The sequence below is a fragment of the Amblyomma maculatum genome, unplaced genomic scaffold (assembly GCF_055883805.1).
Source record: "Amblyomma maculatum isolate TAMU_Amacu unplaced genomic scaffold, ASM5588380v1 scaffold_28, whole genome shotgun sequence".
Lineage (NCBI taxonomy): Eukaryota > Metazoa > Arthropoda > Arachnida > Ixodida > Ixodidae > Amblyomma > Amblyomma maculatum.
The window spans coordinates 670,223-691,968 of NW_028146753.1; the positions used below are offsets into that span (position 1 = coordinate 670,223).

At 47.1% G+C, this 21,746-nt stretch overlaps 1 protein-coding gene across 2 annotated transcripts in view; it reads right to left on the reverse strand.

The window, feature by feature from the left end:
* The window catches only part of LOC146170900 (uncharacterized), a 63,318-nt gene that overhangs the window by 26,712 nt on the left and 14,860 nt on the right, over positions 1–21,746 (reverse strand). For both annotated transcript variants that reach the window (XM_084586717.1, XM_084586716.1), the window contains exon 4: positions 7,321–7,400. In XM_084586717.1, coding sequence (XP_084442843.1) covers positions 7,321–7,400 — 80 coding nt within the window. The remainder of the gene's footprint in view (positions 1–7,320; positions 7,401–21,746) is intronic.

The window sequence follows — 21,746 nt, forward strand, 5'->3', positions numbered from 1 at the left end:
TAAGAATCCCTTGCAGTGGCCTCAACAAGTTGATTCATTGTTTTGCTGCTCACTTGATCCTTGGCCACTTCAACTGCATGCACTTCTATGTCATCTGGGAAATCAGCGATGTACGCTGATTCCTTTGGCGATGATGTTGATAGCTTGTCGGCGAACAGCCAATATTTTCCTTGTGCAAATTTGAAGGAATAACCGTACTTCAGCAAGCGTAAAAAGAAAAGAGACCTTAGCGGCATATCTCCGATTCTTTTCGCCGCAGTGGCTCGGAGTGGGCGGTGGTAAGTTTCAATAACTACGTTTCTTCCATTAACAATGTGGTGAAATTTTTCGAGCCCAAAAGTAATTGCCATGGCTTCTCTTTCTATACCTTTATTCAGATACATTCATGGCATGCGATGTGTAGGGTACCTGACGTCAGTTACCCCCGTGATGATGCAAAAATTCAGCTCCTAGACCACGTTTTGATGCGTCTGAGCTGATATTCGTTTATTCAGCAGCGTCAAAAATTGCAAGCACAGGTATGTTGCTAAAATACTACAAAGAATGGCCCACTCAGCGGCATGGTTCTCTGCCCACTGGAAGACTGCGTCATTTTTATAAGATCTTGTAACAACTTGGTCTTCTCAGCAAGATGCGGAATATATTTTCTCAAGTAATCAGTCACCCCAGCATTCCGTTAACCGCGGTTTTATCTGTTGCGTGCGTCATTACGGCAAATGATGCGCTGAACGTGGGATTGGGCTTTATCCCGTCTGGGCTGGTGATGTCACTCTAGAATTCAATCTCTGTACACGATAACGTGCATTTGTTTGAATTTAACGTAAGACTATCTTGCTTTGCTAGTTCGAGTGCTCCACTAAGGCGCTCATCGTCTGCCTTTCGTTTTGCAGCCCATACCAGAAATCATCGACATACAAACAAATGCCTGGAGGTCGGTCACAAATCTCTGTCAATGTTTTTTGGACCAACTCCGGTGCTGAAGCAATCTCAAACAGCAGTCTCAGGAAGTGAGACCACCCGAAAGGTGTAGCAAATATGCAAATTTTTCACGTAGCCTTGTCGAATAGAATTTGTTCAAATCGTGAATTTCAATCGAGGCGGGAGAAGTATATACCGCCAGCAAGCTCCTCCTCAATGTCAACGTGCTTCGGCATCTGATAGTGTTCACGCTTCAGGTACACTTTAATATTTCTAAGATCCATGCAGACCCTGACTTTGCCATCTTCCCGACAATGATCAGCGAACTCATTAGTCTGTTAACTCGCTGACTCTTTTAATGATATGCACCTTCTCCATGCGTTGCAGCTCCTTTCGAAGCAATTCTCGCAACTCCCAGAGAACGCGTCGCGCCGGCTGCATCACTGGAATTGCATCTTAGCGCAGGACCATCCTGTACGGACCTTCTAAACAGCCAGTACCTTGAAAAAGCTGCAGGAATTCTCGCAATAATTTGTCCCACCGCACGTCGTCCATAGCTTCGACTGAACGCACTACGAGTCCTAGCGTCTCAGTTGCCTGTAGTCCAAGTAGTGCGTGGTTGCTCTTCTTCACAATGAAGAAAGTGTATGTTTCGGACTTGTTAATCAATACCACTGGTAGGATGGCCACTCCAAAGCGTTTAATCAAGTCCCCACTGTATGGCAGAAGAATGGGTCTGGTTGTCTACAGAGACGTCCAAGCTGTGCATTTATCAAGGACCGAATAAGGCAGCAAGTTTTCTTGAGACCCAGTGTCCACTTTGAAAGCAATATTCTGGTTAGCCGCCATCCATTCAGCTGTCCTTTCGACAGTACAAACCCTGACATTGAGGATTTCGAAGATGTCTTCCTCAGCTACCGCACTGTCTACCGACTCTTTCTGGCAGCAGGTCGCCAAATTATTAGCCTCTGCACGCAAACCATGTCTTACCAAACGCTGGTCACTTGTTGCGCTCGTACTTCTAACTGCATCTGCTGCAACGGAATCGTGGATGCTGTTTCACTGAAGCCGCTTGCTTTTCTATTTGTCCGCAGCACCAAAACCAAGGTGCTGGCAGGCGCCAAAGACGGTTTAAAAAGACAGATTATCGAAGCATTCAAGATGATTTCGGGGGAAGAAGGAGAATGCGTGAGCGTTCCGTCGGTGGCACTCAACAGAAAGGAGGTAATACTTCTCCGTTCAGACATTGTGACAAGAAGTTAGACGCAATTTCTTATTATTTTCGTTTTATATTTCATTTATTTTTTCCTTCTGAATTTCTTCGCATTTTTTCTGAATCTTTTGTTCACTTCTTATTGTAACCCTAAGCTTTTTGTGATGCATTCTTCTTCTTTATACCACAAAAACAAGCTAGCGCATCATCTGTGTGAACTTCTTGATTTAATTCTCTTGTGTGTGTGTGTTGTGTTTGTGTATAACCATACAGCGCCAGAGGTCGTCGGAGTCGTACACCCAACTAGCCCGCTCGCAAGTATTCCTGATCATTTTGTTGGGCTGACATTAACAGGCTTTACAGATAGGTTCTTCCATAAGAAGCATAATGTCTTTCCCTTTGAGCACCTTCTGCCAGATCTTCGTGTTATTTGTACCGAACACAATTTCATCCCGGATCATCAAGTATTTCACCGGTCGTGCAAAAAATGTTTAAAGGGTTCGCCTTCTGACGGAAATTTTGTGCGAAACACATATCTCTCCTAAACTTCATTTTGCTGCTCTTGATAATAAAATTGGAACTTCTTTACTACTGCTGCGTAGTCATCTTTTGCTTTATTCCACCGAAATAGTGAAGTTAATAAATACTTCTAGAGTCTCGTAGCTGGCAGCATAGCAGTCTTAGCCGCTTCTGTTCTTGGTTCCTTGATCGACGCTGTAGGATTCAGGAAGAGCTCGAACGTATTTCTAAACAGTGTGAATTTTTTCTACGTTCCCAGACAAAATAAGTGGCGGCTTGAGTAGCTCTATCCTTCCTTAAGGTTAGCGGCGCCTTGTTTCTTCTTTAAGGAACTGCTTGAAACGCCAACAGCCGGTCCACTTGTGACACCATGTTACTGTCAAGACAAGTGAGACCATAATGAGCGTTTATTTAGGAAAACTGTGCGCTTTTAGAGTGGCTAATTGATACAGGCACGCGTCGGCGTCTGCATCAGCGTTCGATGAGGAATGTGGCTGGCAGGAACTGCACATGGGTATCTTCTACATTCCATTGCATACCTTTCGAAGCCTTCGAAACGTAGAAAGCAACCCATCTAAACGCACCATTCGGAATCAATAGAAACAAGGTCGTCAATAAATTATGTAGAAGCCTGAGGTGAAGATTACGGGCTTCACACTACGGCCCGGCCCAAAAGCACGGATACGGCCCAGCCCACGGGCGCGCCTCGGCCGGGTAATGAGCGAATTTGCTGGACTTGTGCAGGCTTTATTTCGCGGGTGTTCGCCGCGACTCGGGCTTGTACACAGAGGGCCGATATTTATATTCACTTTATATATATATATATATATATATATATATATATATATATATATATATATATATATATATATATATATATATATATATATATATATATATATATATATTTCACTCCAAATCCACCGTGAAATACACATCTGCGGATTCGCAGCAGCGCAGCGAATGAAATAACCCCGGTAAGCACTGAGGGAAAAAGCTAGGTCTTCTTTACCTACATATTTACTTATTACTGCTGTTCGGTGGCTTAGTCATTAAGGCTTTCGAGCACATACCTACATATTTACTTATTACTGTACTTAGGGGGCTTAGTCATTAGGGCTCTCAAGCACGCAACTGAAATACCCTATTTTGATAAGAGGCAGCATTTCAATCGAGGTGGACAGCATGGCAGGCATGTACTTAACGGTGTTGGTGGCCGAAGTGATCAGGCCTCTGCCACGATGTCCTCTCAGCTTGAGCCCATTTGCGACGCCGAGCCCCAGAAACATAGACCTTTGTTTGTTTGGTCTTGCCGTCTAGTAAAGCTGTATTTTCCCGACATGAAAGAATGCAAACGCAAAACTGGTTATGGGTTTCGGCTTGATCTGTTGGATGGAAGTCTCTTACCGAAATAGCCGCAAAAACTAGATAGAGTATAGAAATCTCCTTGAAGATGAAATGACATAAATCTTAAAGGACAAATTTTTATATGAAGTCGATGAGCGTCGTAAAGAATTCGGCGCGCGCTGGCCACGATACAAATAAACATGTTAAACTACTCCTCTCGGTGACTGAAGAGCAACAGTCAGACTGCAATTTCGCGTGTTTTAAAGCGTAATACGCGATATGCGGTCTATGCTAGTTTGGTACTGCGTGGAGTAATGCTCCACGCGCGGCCATTTTTCCACACGTGCCTTCTCCTATCAAATTACCAAGTGGCACCAGATAAAGCTATTTCACTATCAGCCAGCACAGACCGGCTGGTCCTAAATAAGGCGCTTCCGCAAAAGGTCAGTTTTGTATTACCGCTGGAGACTGGGAAGTGGAAACCTCATACAAACCACGGGGAAGGTAAACATTAGAACGACTGATGAGCCACCGGCTTTATCAAGGTCGATTTTCGACACTGACGTCTCAGCCAACAGACCTGTGCGACAAAACCAGGAATGTATTTCAAACTGGTGCTGGAGCCTTAGCGGCATCGATTTGCTCAGTGGGTGAAAGGGGAAGGGGGGTTGCCCTTCGAGATGCAGAATCAGCAGAAAGCATTGTGGCCAGACCACCTGCCGGCCATCGCGGCATTGCTCTTGTTAACTAAAATATAACGATGCCTCCCGCGCACCTCAGGGCGGGGAAGCCGTCTGCGCTTCTTGTTTTCTACCACCGTCGCCTGCAGTGCACAGAGACATTATTTAAAAAAAAAAGTATTGCGCCTAATTCCCCGGAAGTGATACCTTCGCTTGACGTACGGCAGTCTTCGCCTACCGTAACTTTAACCAGTTATATTTTACTTCCCGGGAAATTTAAGTATTAATGCATCATCGCAAGAAGTGGGATAACATTTTTATTTTCAGTGAATGCGATTTCACCGGTGTAAATCATGGCCCAGCTGTTCACCTGTGGTTAGGTTTGGTTTTGGGGTTAAACATCCGAAAGCCAGTCATGCTTTGAGAGACTTGGTAGTGGAGAGGTCCGGAAATTGCGGCTACCTGGGGTTCTTTAATGTGCATTGACGTCGCACAGCACACGGGTGTTTGGCTTTACGACTGCACCTAAAAGCGGCCGCCAAGGCCGGGAACCGATCCGCATCCTTGGGCACAGTAGCCCAGAGTCCTGGCCACTTCGGCACCATGGCGGGCGTTGGTCGCCTTAATTATGCACACGCGAAATCAATAGAGCTTGCGCACTTCGTGGTGCGTTTAAATACCGTAAGCGGCCTAAACTAGTATGGTCTTTTTCGGTCAATTTCTAACAGGGTAGAGGTATGATACGAATACGAAAGGTTCACACTGGCCGGAGTCTGCCCGAATCCGAGCGAGTCTACCCGCATGTTAAGCGTTGCTTAACCGGACCAGTATGTCGTAGAAGCGGGGGACGGGATAGGCACCTCTATTTTTATTTATGCTATTCAAGCGCCAGTGATCGAAGCAGAAGCGAATGGTGCCGTCTTTCTTGTTTAGCAAGGAGGAGGAGGAGGAAAAAAGAAGGGCGGAAGGCCGGGCGGTTAACTAGAGAGAATGAATTCCGCTTGGCTACTCTGCACTGGGGACGGGGAAGGGGGAATAAAGGGGGAAGGTAGAAGAGGGGAGGAGGTGAGAAAGTCAGAGTCTGTCAGTCAGGCTAGTCTCTTACAAAGCGAAGGAGTGCCTTGTAGCCTTTGAGCGCAGATTACTTTTGTGGCCGTGGTCCCAAGATCTTCCCTTCCGTTAAGAGTCGAGCATCCAGACGATCCAATGCAGTACGCAGCGTGACTTGTCCAATTGCAAAAACAGGGCAATCAGAAAGGAGGCGCTTAATCGTTTCATAAACGCAACATCGTTCACAAGCAGGGCTATCAGCTATCCCGATCCGGAAGGCGTATTTGTTTGCGAAAGCAAAGCCCAGCCATAGGCGGAACAGTAACGTTGTTTCACGATGTGTTGTGTGGTGGCGAATACGCAGGCGCAGTGCGGGGTCCAATGCCTTGAGGCGATGGTTGGAGAACTCTCCGGTGTTTCACGCTGAATGTGTCAGCTCCACAGTCAAACAGCGAAGCCCGGTCGCTGCGTCGGTTCTCGTTAACGGAATTTGGACTGGGAGTACGTCGTGGTGCGCACAACGGGCAGCATCGCCCGCCTGGTTATTTCCTGCAATGCCACAATGTCCTGGCAATCACTGGTAGATGATGTCGTGGCCTTTGGATATTGCGGCGTGGTGCAGCGTGCGGATCTCTGCAATTAGTTGTTCATGTGAGCCATGTCGTAGTGCCGCTTGTATGCCTTGAAGCGCTGCTTTGGAATCAGTGAAAACTGACCTATCTTGGGGGAGTTCCCGGCTGCTGTACTCGACTGCAGCCCGTAAGGCAGCTAGTTCCGCGCCCTAGTTCTTGTTTTAGTTCATTAGCAAAATGACTGGAGCTGCCCAGGAGGTTTTGATGGCCGGATAACTTCGTCCCAGAACATTTAGTCTATTTGATCGCGGACGGTATGGTGTACTGGCGAAGATACATGGTAGTGCTTTTGGTGCAAAGGGCTGACGTGTTAGTCATTGAAGATATGGTGCTTGGTCTTTCGAAGCTGTCAAAAGACATTCGGACTGATATTGAATAATGGCTCGTATGTGATGTTGATAACTGAATAGGTGAACACAAAATAACCGAACTCGGAGGTAGCGACAGCAGCACACGTGCTCGCTAGCCTTCGAATTAGTAACTCCGTCCCACCGACAACGCTCAATATATAGGCGTTGAGTAAACATCTAGATAAATCCGCCAATAGTGACTTGCGTGCCCTGGAACGTTGCAGAAGCACATGCGAGTGGCCGCAATCTTCAGGATATGTTTCGGTGCATTTTGCCAGCCAAAACATAATGAAGCAGCACCTCGCAACAACTTTCATGACCAAAGAAAGAAACTGAATCGCGCCGTGCGCTAGAATCGCTATTGTAAGGTCGCATGTCTTGTGGCGTCGAAAAAAAAAAGAATAGATTTGAATCATTCACGGCAATATTAGAACTAATCGTTTTTAACCTTATGTTGTGCCTTTTTTTAGCATACATACACTAACTGCACCTCATGCATTGTTTTATTATCTTTTTAGCTTAAAGTCTTCCTCTCAATTTCACGAGACATGTAGGCAGAAAGATTTTGAAATGATGTGCACTATATTACATGAAACAAGTTAAGGTCTTACCTCCATTACTCGTCTCCAGCGCTTCTATGATTACTGTGTCGCCAGGCCTTTTCACAACCCTCATGGTGACAAGCAACAAACTGTAAAATTCAAGAACACATTTATGCTATATTGGTTACTGATGTTGAGCAAGTATACACAAGAAAATATATTGAACGGTAATAAATACAATAATATAAAGTCTACCTTGTCTGTTTAGCACCGCACATTTCCAGCTTATGGTAAGAAATTTTCATCTAGCACGTTGGTTTGTAGCTGGGGGACAAACGTTCTTAACTGACACCATTATCATACTTCCTGGTTCTGGTTGCTTCTGCTATATTGCTTCTGTCGTGTACAGCTACCGTCCACATGCATTTATTCAACGTCTTCGCCAAAACTTCTTAGTATGTCTTCGCTCTTGCAGCGAAGGACAGAGCCCTTCGCAGAACAGCTCTGAATGTAATTTTCGTGCATACAACGTAAGTAATTTGTTGTCCAAACAATTGTCAAAAATAGCTGTTGAACATGGCAGTTTTCAATAGGCAGCGAAGGAATAGAAGTTGTAGGCATATGTATCTACTTAAGACAGGTAATGTAGGAAGATTCGCACCACGGAATATAAATAACAAAAAGAATAAGATTTGGATGGAGCATATTTTGCAAGTGCTCGCCAAATATAACAGCAGCTAACCAGTATCGCTCAATAGAAATATATATATATATATATATATATATATATATATATATATATATATATATATATATATATATATATATATATATATATAGATATATTGTGATGTACTCCGCCGAGGACGAAGAGTGCAGGAGCGAAGGAGAAGACGACGATGAAGGGAGAATAAAGCAAGGCATTCGAAAGAACGGCCGTGTCTCTGCTTGCTCGCCTTTACAATGGCGCAGTCGACGAACGTCGGGCCCGACCCGGACCTCCACGACCCGCCGCTCCTTCTTCGAAGCGGCCGGGCAGTCTCACGGCCGGCTCACTCGGCGCCTGGGACCCCTATTCCACCCGAGAACGGCGCCCACGCCTCCTCGGCGGATTCGGCCTTAGCCCTTATTCCCGAAGCCCTCTGCACCATCCGGGAGTTATCTGCTTCTTTTACTGCAGCGCTTGGTCGCGCTTCGCTGACCTCCGGATACCCAGTACCGCCGGTACAACTTCCGGAGTTCCGTGTATTTTCTGACGACGCCGAAACGTGGATTAAAGTGGTCGACGCTGCTGCCCGGCGTTCCGCCTGGTCTCCAGCCACCACGCTCGCCGTCGCGGAGGGCCATCTCCATGGTGCCGCCCGCGCCTGGCACCAGTACGAAGGCCGCCGCTACACCACTTGGACGGCCTGGACCTCCGCCCTTCTTGCCGCGTTTACACCCCTGGCCAATGCGCACGACGCCAAACTCACGAGGATGAGAGCGCGGCGCCAGGCTCCAGGTGAAGATGTCGCAATTTACATTTATGATAAGGTCCGCCTTCTTCAGGCCTGCAACATCGAGTGGCCCGCATCTGCAGCCAAACAGTACATCGTCGACGGGCTTCACGATGCCACCCACGCATCGATTATGTCCACACTGGACACTGACAGCCTTTCCATCTTTATCTACCGAGCGGCCTCCTTGCACGACACCGCCAGTCGTCGCGGGATCCTTGCTGCCGCCGCCGGGACATCTGCCGCAGTACCACAGCAACGCCGCGGTTGCTTTTCGTGCGGTCAACATGGCCACATGTATAAGGATTGTCCTCATGCTGCACGCCCACGCATACAATTCCAGAATCACCCTCTTCCCTTCCTGCCGGTTCATGTTGACGGCATTGGCGAGTTTACCGCACTGGTGGACACCGGTGCTCAGCGAACGGCATTGCATCAACGTTCTGCACCGGACCCGATGAGTCAACGGACCTCGCCTCCTCTGCAAGGCTTAGGGGTAGCGCTGTTCCCGTCGGTGCAGTCGATATCTGCATCCGGACTGAGGCTGGCAGCAAGGTCCTGGTGGGCGTCCCGGTGTTTGCGGACTTGCCTGCTGACCTCATCTTGGGCGCAGACTAGCTCATGTCCGGGGACGTGGCTCTGTCAATCGAAAACGGTAAAGTGAAGCTCCGCTTGTGCCGTACCGTCCCTAGCCCGCCCATGGACGAGCATGCTAAAGGTGAGCCTTCCGGTCCTCAAACCTTGAGTGCCCTGCTGCACCGGCACAGGGCCATTTTCGCGGAGACTGGTGCACAGCTTCCTGGCACTGACTTCATTGTCCACCGTATGCCAACCGACAATCACCCGCTCATAACCATTCCGCTGTGGCGCTACGCAGAGCGTGAGCGAACAGTCATCGCTGAGCAGGTACGCGACATGCCGGCTGCTGGCGTCGTAAGACCCTCCTCGAGTCCTTGGGTAGCCCGTGTTGTTCTCGCACGCAAGAAAAACGGCACTCTGAGGTTTTGCGTCGACTACAGAGAGCTCAATAAGCACACGATACCAGACTCTTATCCGCTTCCTCGTAGCGACGACACAATTGACGCCGTCCGACACGCGAAATACTTTTCATCTTTAGACCTGCGCTCCGGGTATTGACAGATCAACGTCGCAGAAGAGGATAAGCATAAAACTGCTTTTCGCACCCCTGCCGGCCTGTACGAGTTCAATCGCATGCCTTTCGGGCTACGTACAGCTCCAGGCAATTTTAAGCGCGCTATGAACATGGTGCTGGCTCTCTCAAAGGCCACGCCTGAGTGGTCTACCTCGATGACATTTTGGTCATCGGCGGCAGCGAAGATGAGTATCTCCGGAATCTGGATAATGTTCTTGTCTCGTTATACCAATCTGGCTTCCGGCTAAACCGGGAGAAATGTAAGTTCGGCCTGTCGGAGATCTCCTACCTCGGCTACAAAATTTCTGCGGAGGGCATTCACCCGCTCCCAGAGCCAATAGAGGCCGTCACAAATTACCCCACGCCTAACACTGTGAAGCAGCTGCAGACATTCCTTGGCATGGCTTCCTATTTACGGAAATTTGTAGCCAATTTTGCCACCACTGGAGCTCCCCTCACAAATTTGTTAAAGAAGGGCGAGAACTTTATATGGGGTGAACGGCAGCAACGAGCATTTCAAGCGCTCAAAGATCAACTGACTCACTGCCCAGTACTTAGCCACTTTCGCAAAGACTGGCACACGGAAGTGCACACTGACGCCAGCCAGGTCGGCCTCGGGGCAGTACTTCTCCAGCGCGACTAACAGGGTGCTCAGCACGTCGTTGCACACGCTAGTCGCAAACTGTCTGCTGCTGAAAGCCATTACTACTCCAACGAGTTGGAATGTTTGGCGGTGGTCTGGAGTGTCGATGATAAGTTTCGCCACTACCTTTTCGGACGGAAATTCACCATCGTAACTGATAATTCCGCGATCGCCTGGATGTTCACAAAGCAGCACCTCAAGCACAAGTTCGCTCGCTGGATAATCACGCTCCAAGAATACACATATGATGTGCGACATCGGGCTGGGGCTCTTAACTGTATTGCAGATGCCTTGTCGCGACACCCCAGTGGTGACGGCTACTCTCGGGCTCGGCACAGCGAAAGTTGGCTGTTATTTTGTCGGCAGGATATAAAGAAGGCCCAAAGCGAGGACAGAGATTTGGCGGCTATCATGGCTTCCCTTGGGGACACTGGCAGCAACTCCAAGTTTGTGCTGCGGGATGCTACGTTATACCGCCGACATTGGCTCAAAAACCGCAAGGAAGAACAGCATCTCCTCGTACTTCCTGCTGCTCTCCGCGGGCAGGTGCTCCACGCTATTCACGATTCCCCCACAGGAGGGCACATTGGTCAGCGAGCCACGTTGCGAAAGGCGCAGGTACGCTTCTGGTGGCCTAAGATGAGCAGCAACATCCGCACGTACGTTGCCAGCTGCGAGGTCTGCCAGCAGTACAAGCGTCTTCCAGGCTGTCAACCCGGGCTTCTAACGCCAATCCCTTTGCCTGAGACTGTATTTGACACCGTAGGGATCGACCACATTGGACCTCTGCCGACATCAGCAGTGGGCAACCGGTACATATTAGTGGCTGTAGATTATCTGTCAAAATTTGTAAAGGTTGCTGCTGTACCCTCCCTCGCTGCACACTACGTCGTTGAATTTTTACAAGACCGGTTCGAATGGCGGCACGGTCTTCCACGAAAACTAATATCGGACCGCTCTACCACCTTCCGGAGTCGCGAAATCCGTGCCTACCAGCGCCGGGCGGGAGTTGAACACCACTTCGCATCGGCGTACCACCCTCAAGCGAATGGTCTCACCGAGCGGACGAATCAGACCATACAATTGCGACTCGCTCCCTTCTGCATGAACAACAAAAAAGGCGAGGCCGACTGGGACCAGCACCTCCAAGCGGCGGCCTACGCTGTCAACACTTCTGTGCAAAGTTCTGCAGGAACAACGCCTTATAAGATTGTGTACGGACAACAGCCTCAACTTGCAGGAACGTGCAACTTAGAATCACCTATCAACATCGGGACTCCAGTACCGCGACAGGCAGCTTGTCAGCTCATCAGGTCAGAAGCACGGAAAAGAGCGTCTCGGGCGTAACAGGCGCAAAAACGCAACTATTCCCGCCGACATCGACCAGCTCCTCTGCTATAGAGTTGGAGATGAGGTCTGGGTGCGACGCGGACTACAATCAACAGGGCGTAAGCTGACCACGAAATATGATGGGCCCTACGTAATAACTGAGCGCTTAGGTGATAATACGTGGCGTGTGTGTGCAGCGGCGTTTCAAGCAGGCTCGGACGGGCGGAGGAGGAACAATTTCGCAGTACACGTGTCGCAGTTAAAGAAAAGAGTCGTTCGCCTGCAAGACTGATTAGGACTGTGCTGTCTCTCCTTTTCAGTTTCGAAGTGATGTGGGGTGAGGCATTTAAGGACCGCAGTCGTGGCTGAGTGTGATGTACTCCGCCGAAGACGAAGAGTGCAGGAGCGAAGGAGAAGACGACGATGAAGGGAGAATAAAGCAGGGCGTTCGAAAGAATGGCCGTATCTCTGCTTGCTCGCCTTTAATATATATATATATATATATATATATATATATATATATATATATATATATATATATATATATATATATATATATATATATATATATATATATATATATATATATATATATAGGTTTCATCTTGCCTGGCCTCAACTATGAGGCTGAAAGGTGGATGATAATAAAGAGGGTTCTATTAATTGAGGGCAGCGAAGACTGCTATGGAACGTAAATCGGTATGTTTATATTAAGAGACAAGAAGCGTGCAGAGTGGGAAAGAAAAATATGTCAAGTAAATCACATTCTATTCTAAATCAAGAACAAATGGCAATGGCCAGGAAAGGCACTGCTGAAGGCAGGAAAACCGATGGTCGCTAAGGGTTAGAAATTTGATTTTCACGAGAATTAAAGTGTAGCAGGGAGGGTGCTAGAAGAGGAGGGGGCGCCGGGGACGCACTATCTGTGGCCATTTCCGGTGGGACCGTCGGTCTAGGCTGCGTCGTCCTCGTCGGGGGGGTGAGAGGTCCGAATTCAGCTGACTGGCCGCGGAGACGGCGGCTAGGGTGCTGATGAACCGGTGTGAGCTCCGTGTTCTTATCTCGTAGTCGTACGCAGGTCGGGAAGCGTACGCCCAGCACTTCCACCAGATGTGTAAGGGTTGTTAAACTAAAGAATTGCTGTAACCGCTGAACGAGGGCACCGGGAGAGCTGAGTCAGGTACGCGGGCAACAGGAAAGGGCGGACTCTGCAACGTCTTCTACTTCGTCCCATTTCGCTCCGTCTTCTTCTAGCTCTAATGCAGGTGTCAATATGACGTTAGAAAATTTGCAGGGGTCAACGGGATGCAGCTGGCGCAGGAATTGGGCAATTTGGAGAAATTGCGGAGTATAGCTTAACCAGTATATAGTCCGCCATATTATAATGATGATGATCGTTTGTTTTCGTATAATGCATGAGCCTGCCAGAACTAAAATGTGTTTTGGAATGTAAGTTTGCTTTGCATATTTGCCAAAAAACAAAGTGCAGGTGTGAGTTCAGTATACAAATACACGCGCCACGGCAGAATTTCAATCCGTAGTTAGTGCAGTTGCATGTCATGCCACACGAACATTTTGCGTCTTTATAACTTGTATCTTACTGTGGCATTACACTCTGATCGCTATAGACTACTATGCACTCTGCTGTGACTCTATGGTCTTAGTGGTTGCTTATTGAAATTATTGAGATGCTGTAACATTTATTGGCCCTATGACAGGTTGAAAATATGTACTGTCGACATTTCAGCACGCTGTAGAGTTTGCTCTATTAAGGTGATATTCTTTCTAGGCCTCATGAAGCGAAATATCATATGCGAAAGTTGTGAGCGAGATCTGTCATATTCTGCGAGATTCCTCGGGATTAGTTCTTGTCCAGCGTTACTGCCATCTGCAATGCCACACGTGAACACACACTAAGGAACGCCACACGACAGTCGCGATGGTGTACCGTTCGAACGCACTTGACGGAAAAAGTGTGACCGGTACTGCGCCTTTTCTTCTAATTGTATTGTATTTTAATTCTAACTATATGTAGCACTGCAACCAACGTAGATAAGAGGGAAATGATAGGCGAAGAAGGGTAGGCTTTAGCTATTTTCCTCTTAACAGACATCTGAGAGACCTTCAAACTTTTATTGTGGTTTTATCAATTCTGCACACCTTCGACGACGATTATTGATGTGAAGCGCTCACAAAGTGCACAACGCATTCGAAATAACATTCCATGTGCATCGATATAGATGGTGGCGATAAAGATTTTGCTATTGTTACGGTAATAATTACCAAAACGTACTTTTGTATTCTCCATAGTGCTAACAAAGCGCCTTAGTTTTTTCCGGCATCCATTCTGTAGCAGGCAAAATTGCTTTAGTCTTTAACTTTGGCTCGAGACGTACAGATTCTGACATTGCATAAACAAAACAAGTGCGGAACGGAGGAGTATTTGTTTTAGTGTTCAGCCCAGCGCTCTGAGCGAAGTTAACTAAACGTCTAAAATGCACAGTGCTACTTGTCTTTTGTTTCTAATTACCACTATTACGTTAAACGATATACGTGCTAAAACGCTTTTAGAGATTACTACATTGACTGCGCTTGATGGAAGCAACGCTGAAAGTGCGCTTGGTTTGGCTATTGCGTTAAGTACTTCATTTCGAAGAGTGTACAAAAATGAGACACCACCGCAACAGATGACAATTTTCTGGCTAGGGTTACTGCACAGATTGCATGATAATTGGCGCTCAATACTGATATTCATTTCAATAAAATTTGTACTTGTTGGCTAGCGAAAATCAAGACACTAAGCCTTTCATTTGCTAAAATAATAATTTATTTTTGAGAAACTGCGGACATGTCGCATGTATAAGTAGGAGAGGTAGGATACATAAGTGACAGTATATCAGACATCAGCAAGCTTTAAAAAGCCAGCAAGAGGAACCAGTTATGCAATCTATGCAATATTGTCGAATAATACCGCAAATAAATGATGCATTGAGAAAAAATAATAAATGCACAGGTCTCAAGAGCTACAGTACATCAATCAAAGAGGGCGAAAGAATGGGGAATTGAGGAGTTGGGCATCCCATTCAGGAACTGTTCGTGGAAAAGAGTATTTTTATGCGTTGGTGGGATACAGAAGCCTTGTTTATGGAGTAAGGGTCGCGTGGGATTTTCGATAATATATTTTCCGGGTAGGATACCTAGTCGAGAGTAATACAGTGACTGCAAGAATCTCAGACGTGCTGTCTTTCTACAAGTAGTTCCAATTCTGCAAGCTGCAACATAGCGAACGGAGAGTCTAGGCACCTATTCCGATTGAAGATAAAGCGAACCTCAAGGCTTTGAATTTTATCGAGTGTTTGGACTTCACCTGTGGTGTCGGGATCCCATACGATGCAGACATATTCGAAGCTCGGTCTTACTATGGATTTATATGCTTTCAGCCTTAATGCACTAGTACAACTGGCCGTACGAGACTTGAGAAGCTTCCTACGGGCGGAAGAACATATATTTTCTATGTCATTTGTCCATTTAAGGCAGGAGGATATTGTGACACTTAGATACTTATACTCATTTACCTGTTATTTACTTTGTTATTTATGTGGTACACAATATTTAATTGCCAAAATGTTTACTGACATTTATCGCACCAATTTGCTAGCAGCTATACATTATCGTTCAAAACAAACTAATCATCAATTGTTTTGATTGATTTAATAAAGAATAAAATTATCAGCAAAAAACTCAACCCACACTACCGGTTATAGAGCTTTAAAGAGATCATTTATACAAATATTAGATAATACTGGACACAAAACGAATCCCTAAGCCACACCTGCGTAGACCTCTAAGAAGCGAGAATTGGCTCCATTGGTGCGACAAATTGTTTTGCGTTTGATAAGTATGATATAATCAAGGTACTTCTTTGGGGTGGGACACCCATCATTTTCATTTTAGTTATCAACATAATATGGGGAAATCTGTCAAATGCTTTAGAGTAGTGTATAGAAGTCATGTCTACCAGGCCACCACTATTAAGTACTGGTAGTAAACATGTGAGGTGAGCCATATATAAGTAGAACCACCGGATGCCTGGCGATGCACAAAACGCAGTACTCAGGCATTCAGTGCTGATGAATTTCAGGAATTTGAGGATTGCGTTGGCCTGCCAGCAGATGCAGTAGACATGAAAATCGCGATGCTTGATGCACAAATTGCACAGCTTTGACTAAAGAAAGCGCGTGTAGTCGTACGGAGAACGGAAAGTTTACAAAAACAGAACGAAGTGTCTCCGGCCAGAAGGGCAGCAAGGTGAGTGGATGTTTCGAAATGAAAACCTTTCACTAGCATAACAGTATGGGAAGTATAGAGACCATCTTACGCAACTGAAACAACTCATTCAGCGCAGTATATATCTTGGATAAAATTAGCCAAAACAATCGGTAAGAGATTGCACAATGGAATTGTAGAGGTCCCTTTATTAAGGTTGGTTACATTAAAGCAAAATATACTACACGACAAGCTACATTCGCGGGCGTTCTAGATAGAGAGATATAATCGGTTTTGTCCAATCCTAGATAAATACTGCACCAATGCCCTTCCATTCTCGATAAAAGAGGAAGAGCAGAGACGGAAATGACAGAAAAGCTGCTACATATATTGTAAAGGCGCACGCTGGGAAAGAGCGCTGAGCCCGAAGAAAAGGAAGCGCAGCGCGAGGTGCGAGCGCGTGCAAGAGAGCGTGCAGAAGAAGACGATGGAGTCTGAATTGTGTCACTGACTTTGTGTGCCGCCTGAGTGTGAGCCTACCATGTAAAATTTTGAAGGCAGTGGTGGGATAATGCCTCATACTTGCTCCCAGAGCCAATTGTTCCCGACGTGGAGGACAACCGGCGTTAACCATTCTTCGATGGTGCCGAAGACTCGGCGGCAGGTGCCACTAGGCTTAGGCACTCGAAAGCGCTGGGTCCATCCTAGCAGCTGCACACTTGAACCCAGCGCTTCCTGAAGCCATTCGCCCAGCGGTTCGACGCTTCAGAGGCCCGACTGACTGCCCACACTGTGGCGGTGGCAGATCTTTAGCGCCATGTTCTTTTCTTAGTGCCGGCCGCCCTGAAAAAATCAGGTTAGGTACCTTTTAGCATATGCTGCGCGGTCCCCGATCAAGAGGTACTCTTACGGAGGTAGCTTGCCGAGCCGGAGCGCAACCTGGAGGCTGAGCTCTAGCACACCCTCTTGCCCGCCGCCACGGTGAAGGAGTTGAGGCGGAAGCTAAATCAGAAGCTGAGCAAGATGTAGCAACGGATGAGCATCTTAAAGGCCCAGCAGAAGCTTGGTGAGGACCAGTCGGCACAGCTGCAGTGACGGGCGCACCAGCTGGAGGTGGAGCTGCAGCAAGCATGAAACTCGGTGTATGAACGGATGTGTTCTCGTGAGGAGCTGGAGCAATCCTACCGGGAGACCCTGGAGTGGTAGTGGCTAAAAGCGAAGGCTCGCACACTGAATGCAGTGTGAACGGAACTGTGGCAGCGGCTCGACCAGGAGGTCCAGCTAAACGCTATGCATTCCAGGAGAAAGTGTATAAACTGAGCAATTATCACAAGATGGAGGTGGATGCGGTGCGGGCGGAGCACTGGTGCCGTCTGGGCGCTTTGGAGCGGCGCTGCGATGAGAAGGCTTACCTGCCGGAGCAGTTACGTTCCACCCTGTCCGAGATCGTAGAGACCCAGTGCCATGAGGTGACCGAGCTTTCACGCAAGAATGCACTTGCTGAGGAGGTGACAAGCGGGTTACCCAGGCACACGAGGCTGCTGTCAAGCCACGGGTTGTACGATCACTGGGCCAAGAATCAAAAGCTGCAGACCACGAGCAGGAATGTGAAGATGCTATGTGGGCACACAAATAAATAGCCAAGAAGTTTGCGCGGAACTGGAGATGCTCAAGACGAGGTACCCGAGTGGAATGGGCGGAACGAGCTGCTGGAGCATTTGTTACCTACAGTCGGGGTGGGTGGTAGTCTAGACAATTTTGAGTGGCTGATGTGCTTTGAGTAAGAGCTGTGACAATGGCTCTAGAAGCAACAGCTGAGGAAGGGCATGGGGGAGCATCTGGCACAGGAGGACGGTTCCACCTCTGCGAATGCGAATCGCCTGCAGCAGCTCCCCAAGACAAACACCCGGTTGAACAAAGTGGCATCTACTGAGCGAAGCTTCGAACGAATCGAGGTGCTCGAGTTGAAAGGTGGGATTGTGGTTTTGGTTTTCACACTTTCGGTAAAAGGGGAACTCTCAGGCTGAGAAAGAAAAGGAGCTTGATGGAGGTGGCGGATAGAAAGATGGAGGTGACGGATATAAGCATCTCTGGACATACAGAAGTACAATCTTGCATCTGATAGAGGTGCCACGAAAACGAAAAGATTCGAAAGAGATACCAAGAACGAGCCCAAGGATCGGAATACAGCAGCGGAGAGTGTGATCAGGTAGATGATGGTTGGTTGGTTGGTTTGTGGGGTTTAACGTCCCAAAGCAACTCAGGCTATGAGAGACGCCGTAGTGGAGGACTCCGGAAATTTCGACCACCTGGGGTTTTTTAACGTGCACTGACATCGCACAGCACACGGACGCCTTGCTTTTCGCCTCCACCGAAAAGCTGCCGCCGAGACCGGCATTCGATCCCGCGTCCTTGGGAACAGTAGTCGAGCGTCGTAACCACTGCGCCACCCCGGCGGGTGATCAGTCCGTAAATGTAGAGGACAAGATGGAGGATTCCTCGTCAAGCAAGAAGTGTGAAATAAAGTTGTCTCTCTCTCATTACATTTGCAGGCAGATATAAATGTGTGGAGTAGTGACCATGCTTCATTTAGAATAGGTTTTATTTTGGTCAAATGAAAAAAAAAGGCGAAGGAAATTTCTGTAACACTTTGGGATGATTTACGGCAGATGGTGTGGTATTACAGCTCAACCAAAGGGAGTTTTAATATCAAGATGCACACATTTTCTTCCCGAATGATACTCGGTATGCCCCTCATCCACCGACTAACGATGCGGTTGATAAGATGCGGATAATATAACTATTTACCAAATTTTATTTCTTGGGTGCTATCGAAGAATCGAATGGGGAAATTGCGCATGACCGTGATGATCTTCCTGATCAGGTATTCAAGAATTTAGGAGGCGACTTGAACAGCATGCTGTATGTGATAAATGAGGTATGGCAAAAAGGTAAAATTCCAACCTGCTGAAAACACTAGGTGGTGGTGCCAATATGAAAGCCTGCAAACCTCCTACAAACCAACAATCTTTGCGGCCAATCTCGCTACGCCCACAATTTGCAGGAATTACGAACAAATGATAGCCACCCGTCTGTCATGATGGCTGGAAGGTCAAAAAAATTACCATGCAAATTTAATTCTGTAAAAGCCTCGCCTCAGAAACTGGCTTGGCTTTTCTAGCGGAAGAGTGCGTACATATGACACCATGTACGCAACGTGGTGGCTACCGATGTGAAAAAGGCATACAAAAACGTATTCAATGCCAATACAATTCACAACATTAAAAGTATGGGCATTCCCCCGCAAGTCATAAAAGCGGTGCATAACCTGATAAATGAACAACAAATCTGCAATTACACCTCAAATAGAGGAGTGCCGCAAGGGTCAGTTTTAGAAACTTTGCTTTTTAATATCGCACTTATACGATTGTCGTAAAAATCAGTCGAAATACTACATTTGCAATTCATTATTTACGCAGACGATGTCATAATATGTTTCAACTTGGAAGCACCTAGAGAAACAAAATTTTTTCAAGAGGCCCTAAATACGCTAGACGAGTACGTCCATGTACGTCCAGTACGTCCAGACGAGTACTCGAAAAGTCAAGCTACATTCATGTTGAAAACAAGAATGGAAATAAACAATTGGCGACGAAAAGCTTTACGCTAAATATCATATGGTTTGGTTTGGTTTGTGGGGTATAATGTCCAAAAGCAACTCAGGCTATGAGAGACGCCGTAGTGGAGGACTCCGGGAATTTCGACCAACTGGGGTTCTTTAATCTGCACTGACTTCGCGCACCACACGGGCTCCTTGCTTCTCGCTTCTCGCTTCTAGCAAGAAGCTGCCGCCAAGGCCGGGCATTCACCCCGCGTCCATGGAAAACGTAGTCGAACGCCGTAACTACAGCGCCACTCCGGCGGGACTAAGCATTGGAAATAAGATAGATAAAGGGATTTATTGAAAGGAAAGACAGATAAGATGGATTGATAGATTTATTCAAAGGAAAGGCAGAGAGGTTAGCCGCAATGAATAAAATCTAGCGTGCTACTCTGCATTGGGGATGGGGAAGGGGAGAAGAAAGAGGATCATGATGGATGACGATGAGGCAGCAAGCGTATGAAAATGTACACAGACACAGCAGCTTGCTTTACAAGCGCGAATTAAGTCCGGTAGCGCGAAAAGAAAGGCCGAGGGTCCGCGCTGCCTGCGCACCCTTCCCCTTGTCCTGTCAAGCGCCCAGCAGCAGCTCCTCCGATAGAGGCCTTTTGTCCAAATGCTTCAAAAACGGCTCGCACATTTATTTCACGCGCATACTCTGGGCACACAAATGTGTTCTCCAAAGTGTCGGTGATGCCACAAGTTGAACATGCCGGGGAGTCCACCTGTCCAATTAAATGCAAGTACCTGTGCATGAAAGCCACGTTTAAACGAAGTTTATGTTGCAAGCATGCATGATGGCGCGGAATCTCCCACGGAACATAAAATGTCAATTTTTTATTGAGCCTTATTAGACCAATATTTCGGGCGTCTGGGTGGGCCCAATAAGCTGCCGTATCATTCTTCGTACAGCTCGTAAGCAGACACGCCGTATCTGCTCCTAAAAATTACAGCTGTTTAGAAGCCATTGTTCAGGGCACGTTTTTCCATGTAGCCCGCATTTGGCAGGGATTCATAGAAATATTATCATGTGGCCTTGCAGTCGGGCAGACGCAAAGAGCTCCGTAATGTATAGTGCCAGAGACTGGTAGTTGTGGCGTCAGAAATGTTCCAAAATTTGCAACGCAATTATTCAGTCCATGAATATATACAATTTTTGAGGTGGTTCCCTGCATATGTAGCGAATAAAAACCTCAAGGGCTACACTTTCAACAGCGATTGATACATTAGTATGCCCCAAAAGGAACTGGGGGGTCATTTTCTGATCGGGTATGACCACAGCAGCAGCTAATGTCTGTGCAGACACAGATCCGTTAGTGTGTACGTAAATATAATTAAGACATTCTAACCAGATCTACGCCAGAGTAAGTCGCTTGAGACCACTAAGCGAGAGCATTGTTTTCTTGGGTATCGCATGAACACGTAGGTCGTAGGTGCGCCAGAAATTTTTCCATCACCCATGGTGGTTTGGCGGGGCAATATGACAGGGCATATCCTGTTGGCACTTGCGAGTGGTGGAAGCGGAGTGCACTTGTATTACTGCAGTCAGTTCCGCTCGCCCAGAATCTTCCTCAGTGGGTGAAAACGGTGTTGAGTACACGAAGTGGTTCGCGTGGCAAGTATATGGATATTGGGCGAGCATATGCCTCTTCTATTGAACCTTGGTTAGAGGTGCATCTGAGCAGACCAAGGTATATATTCAATGCCTGAAATTTCATGCTCTCTAAAGTACGCAAGCAGGAAATTCTCATATTAGGGATTACTGGCAGAGTGTACCGGATGTAGCCAATAGTTTCTTGTGAAGCCGTTGTTAGGAGCACTCAATCGGACTTCATTTGATAATAAGGCATCACAGAAGGTCAACGAGTTAACAATTTGAGAGTCCTTGGCCTATATATATTCATAGATCTGGCAAAAAAAGGATCAGGATGGCTCTTAGGATGAAAA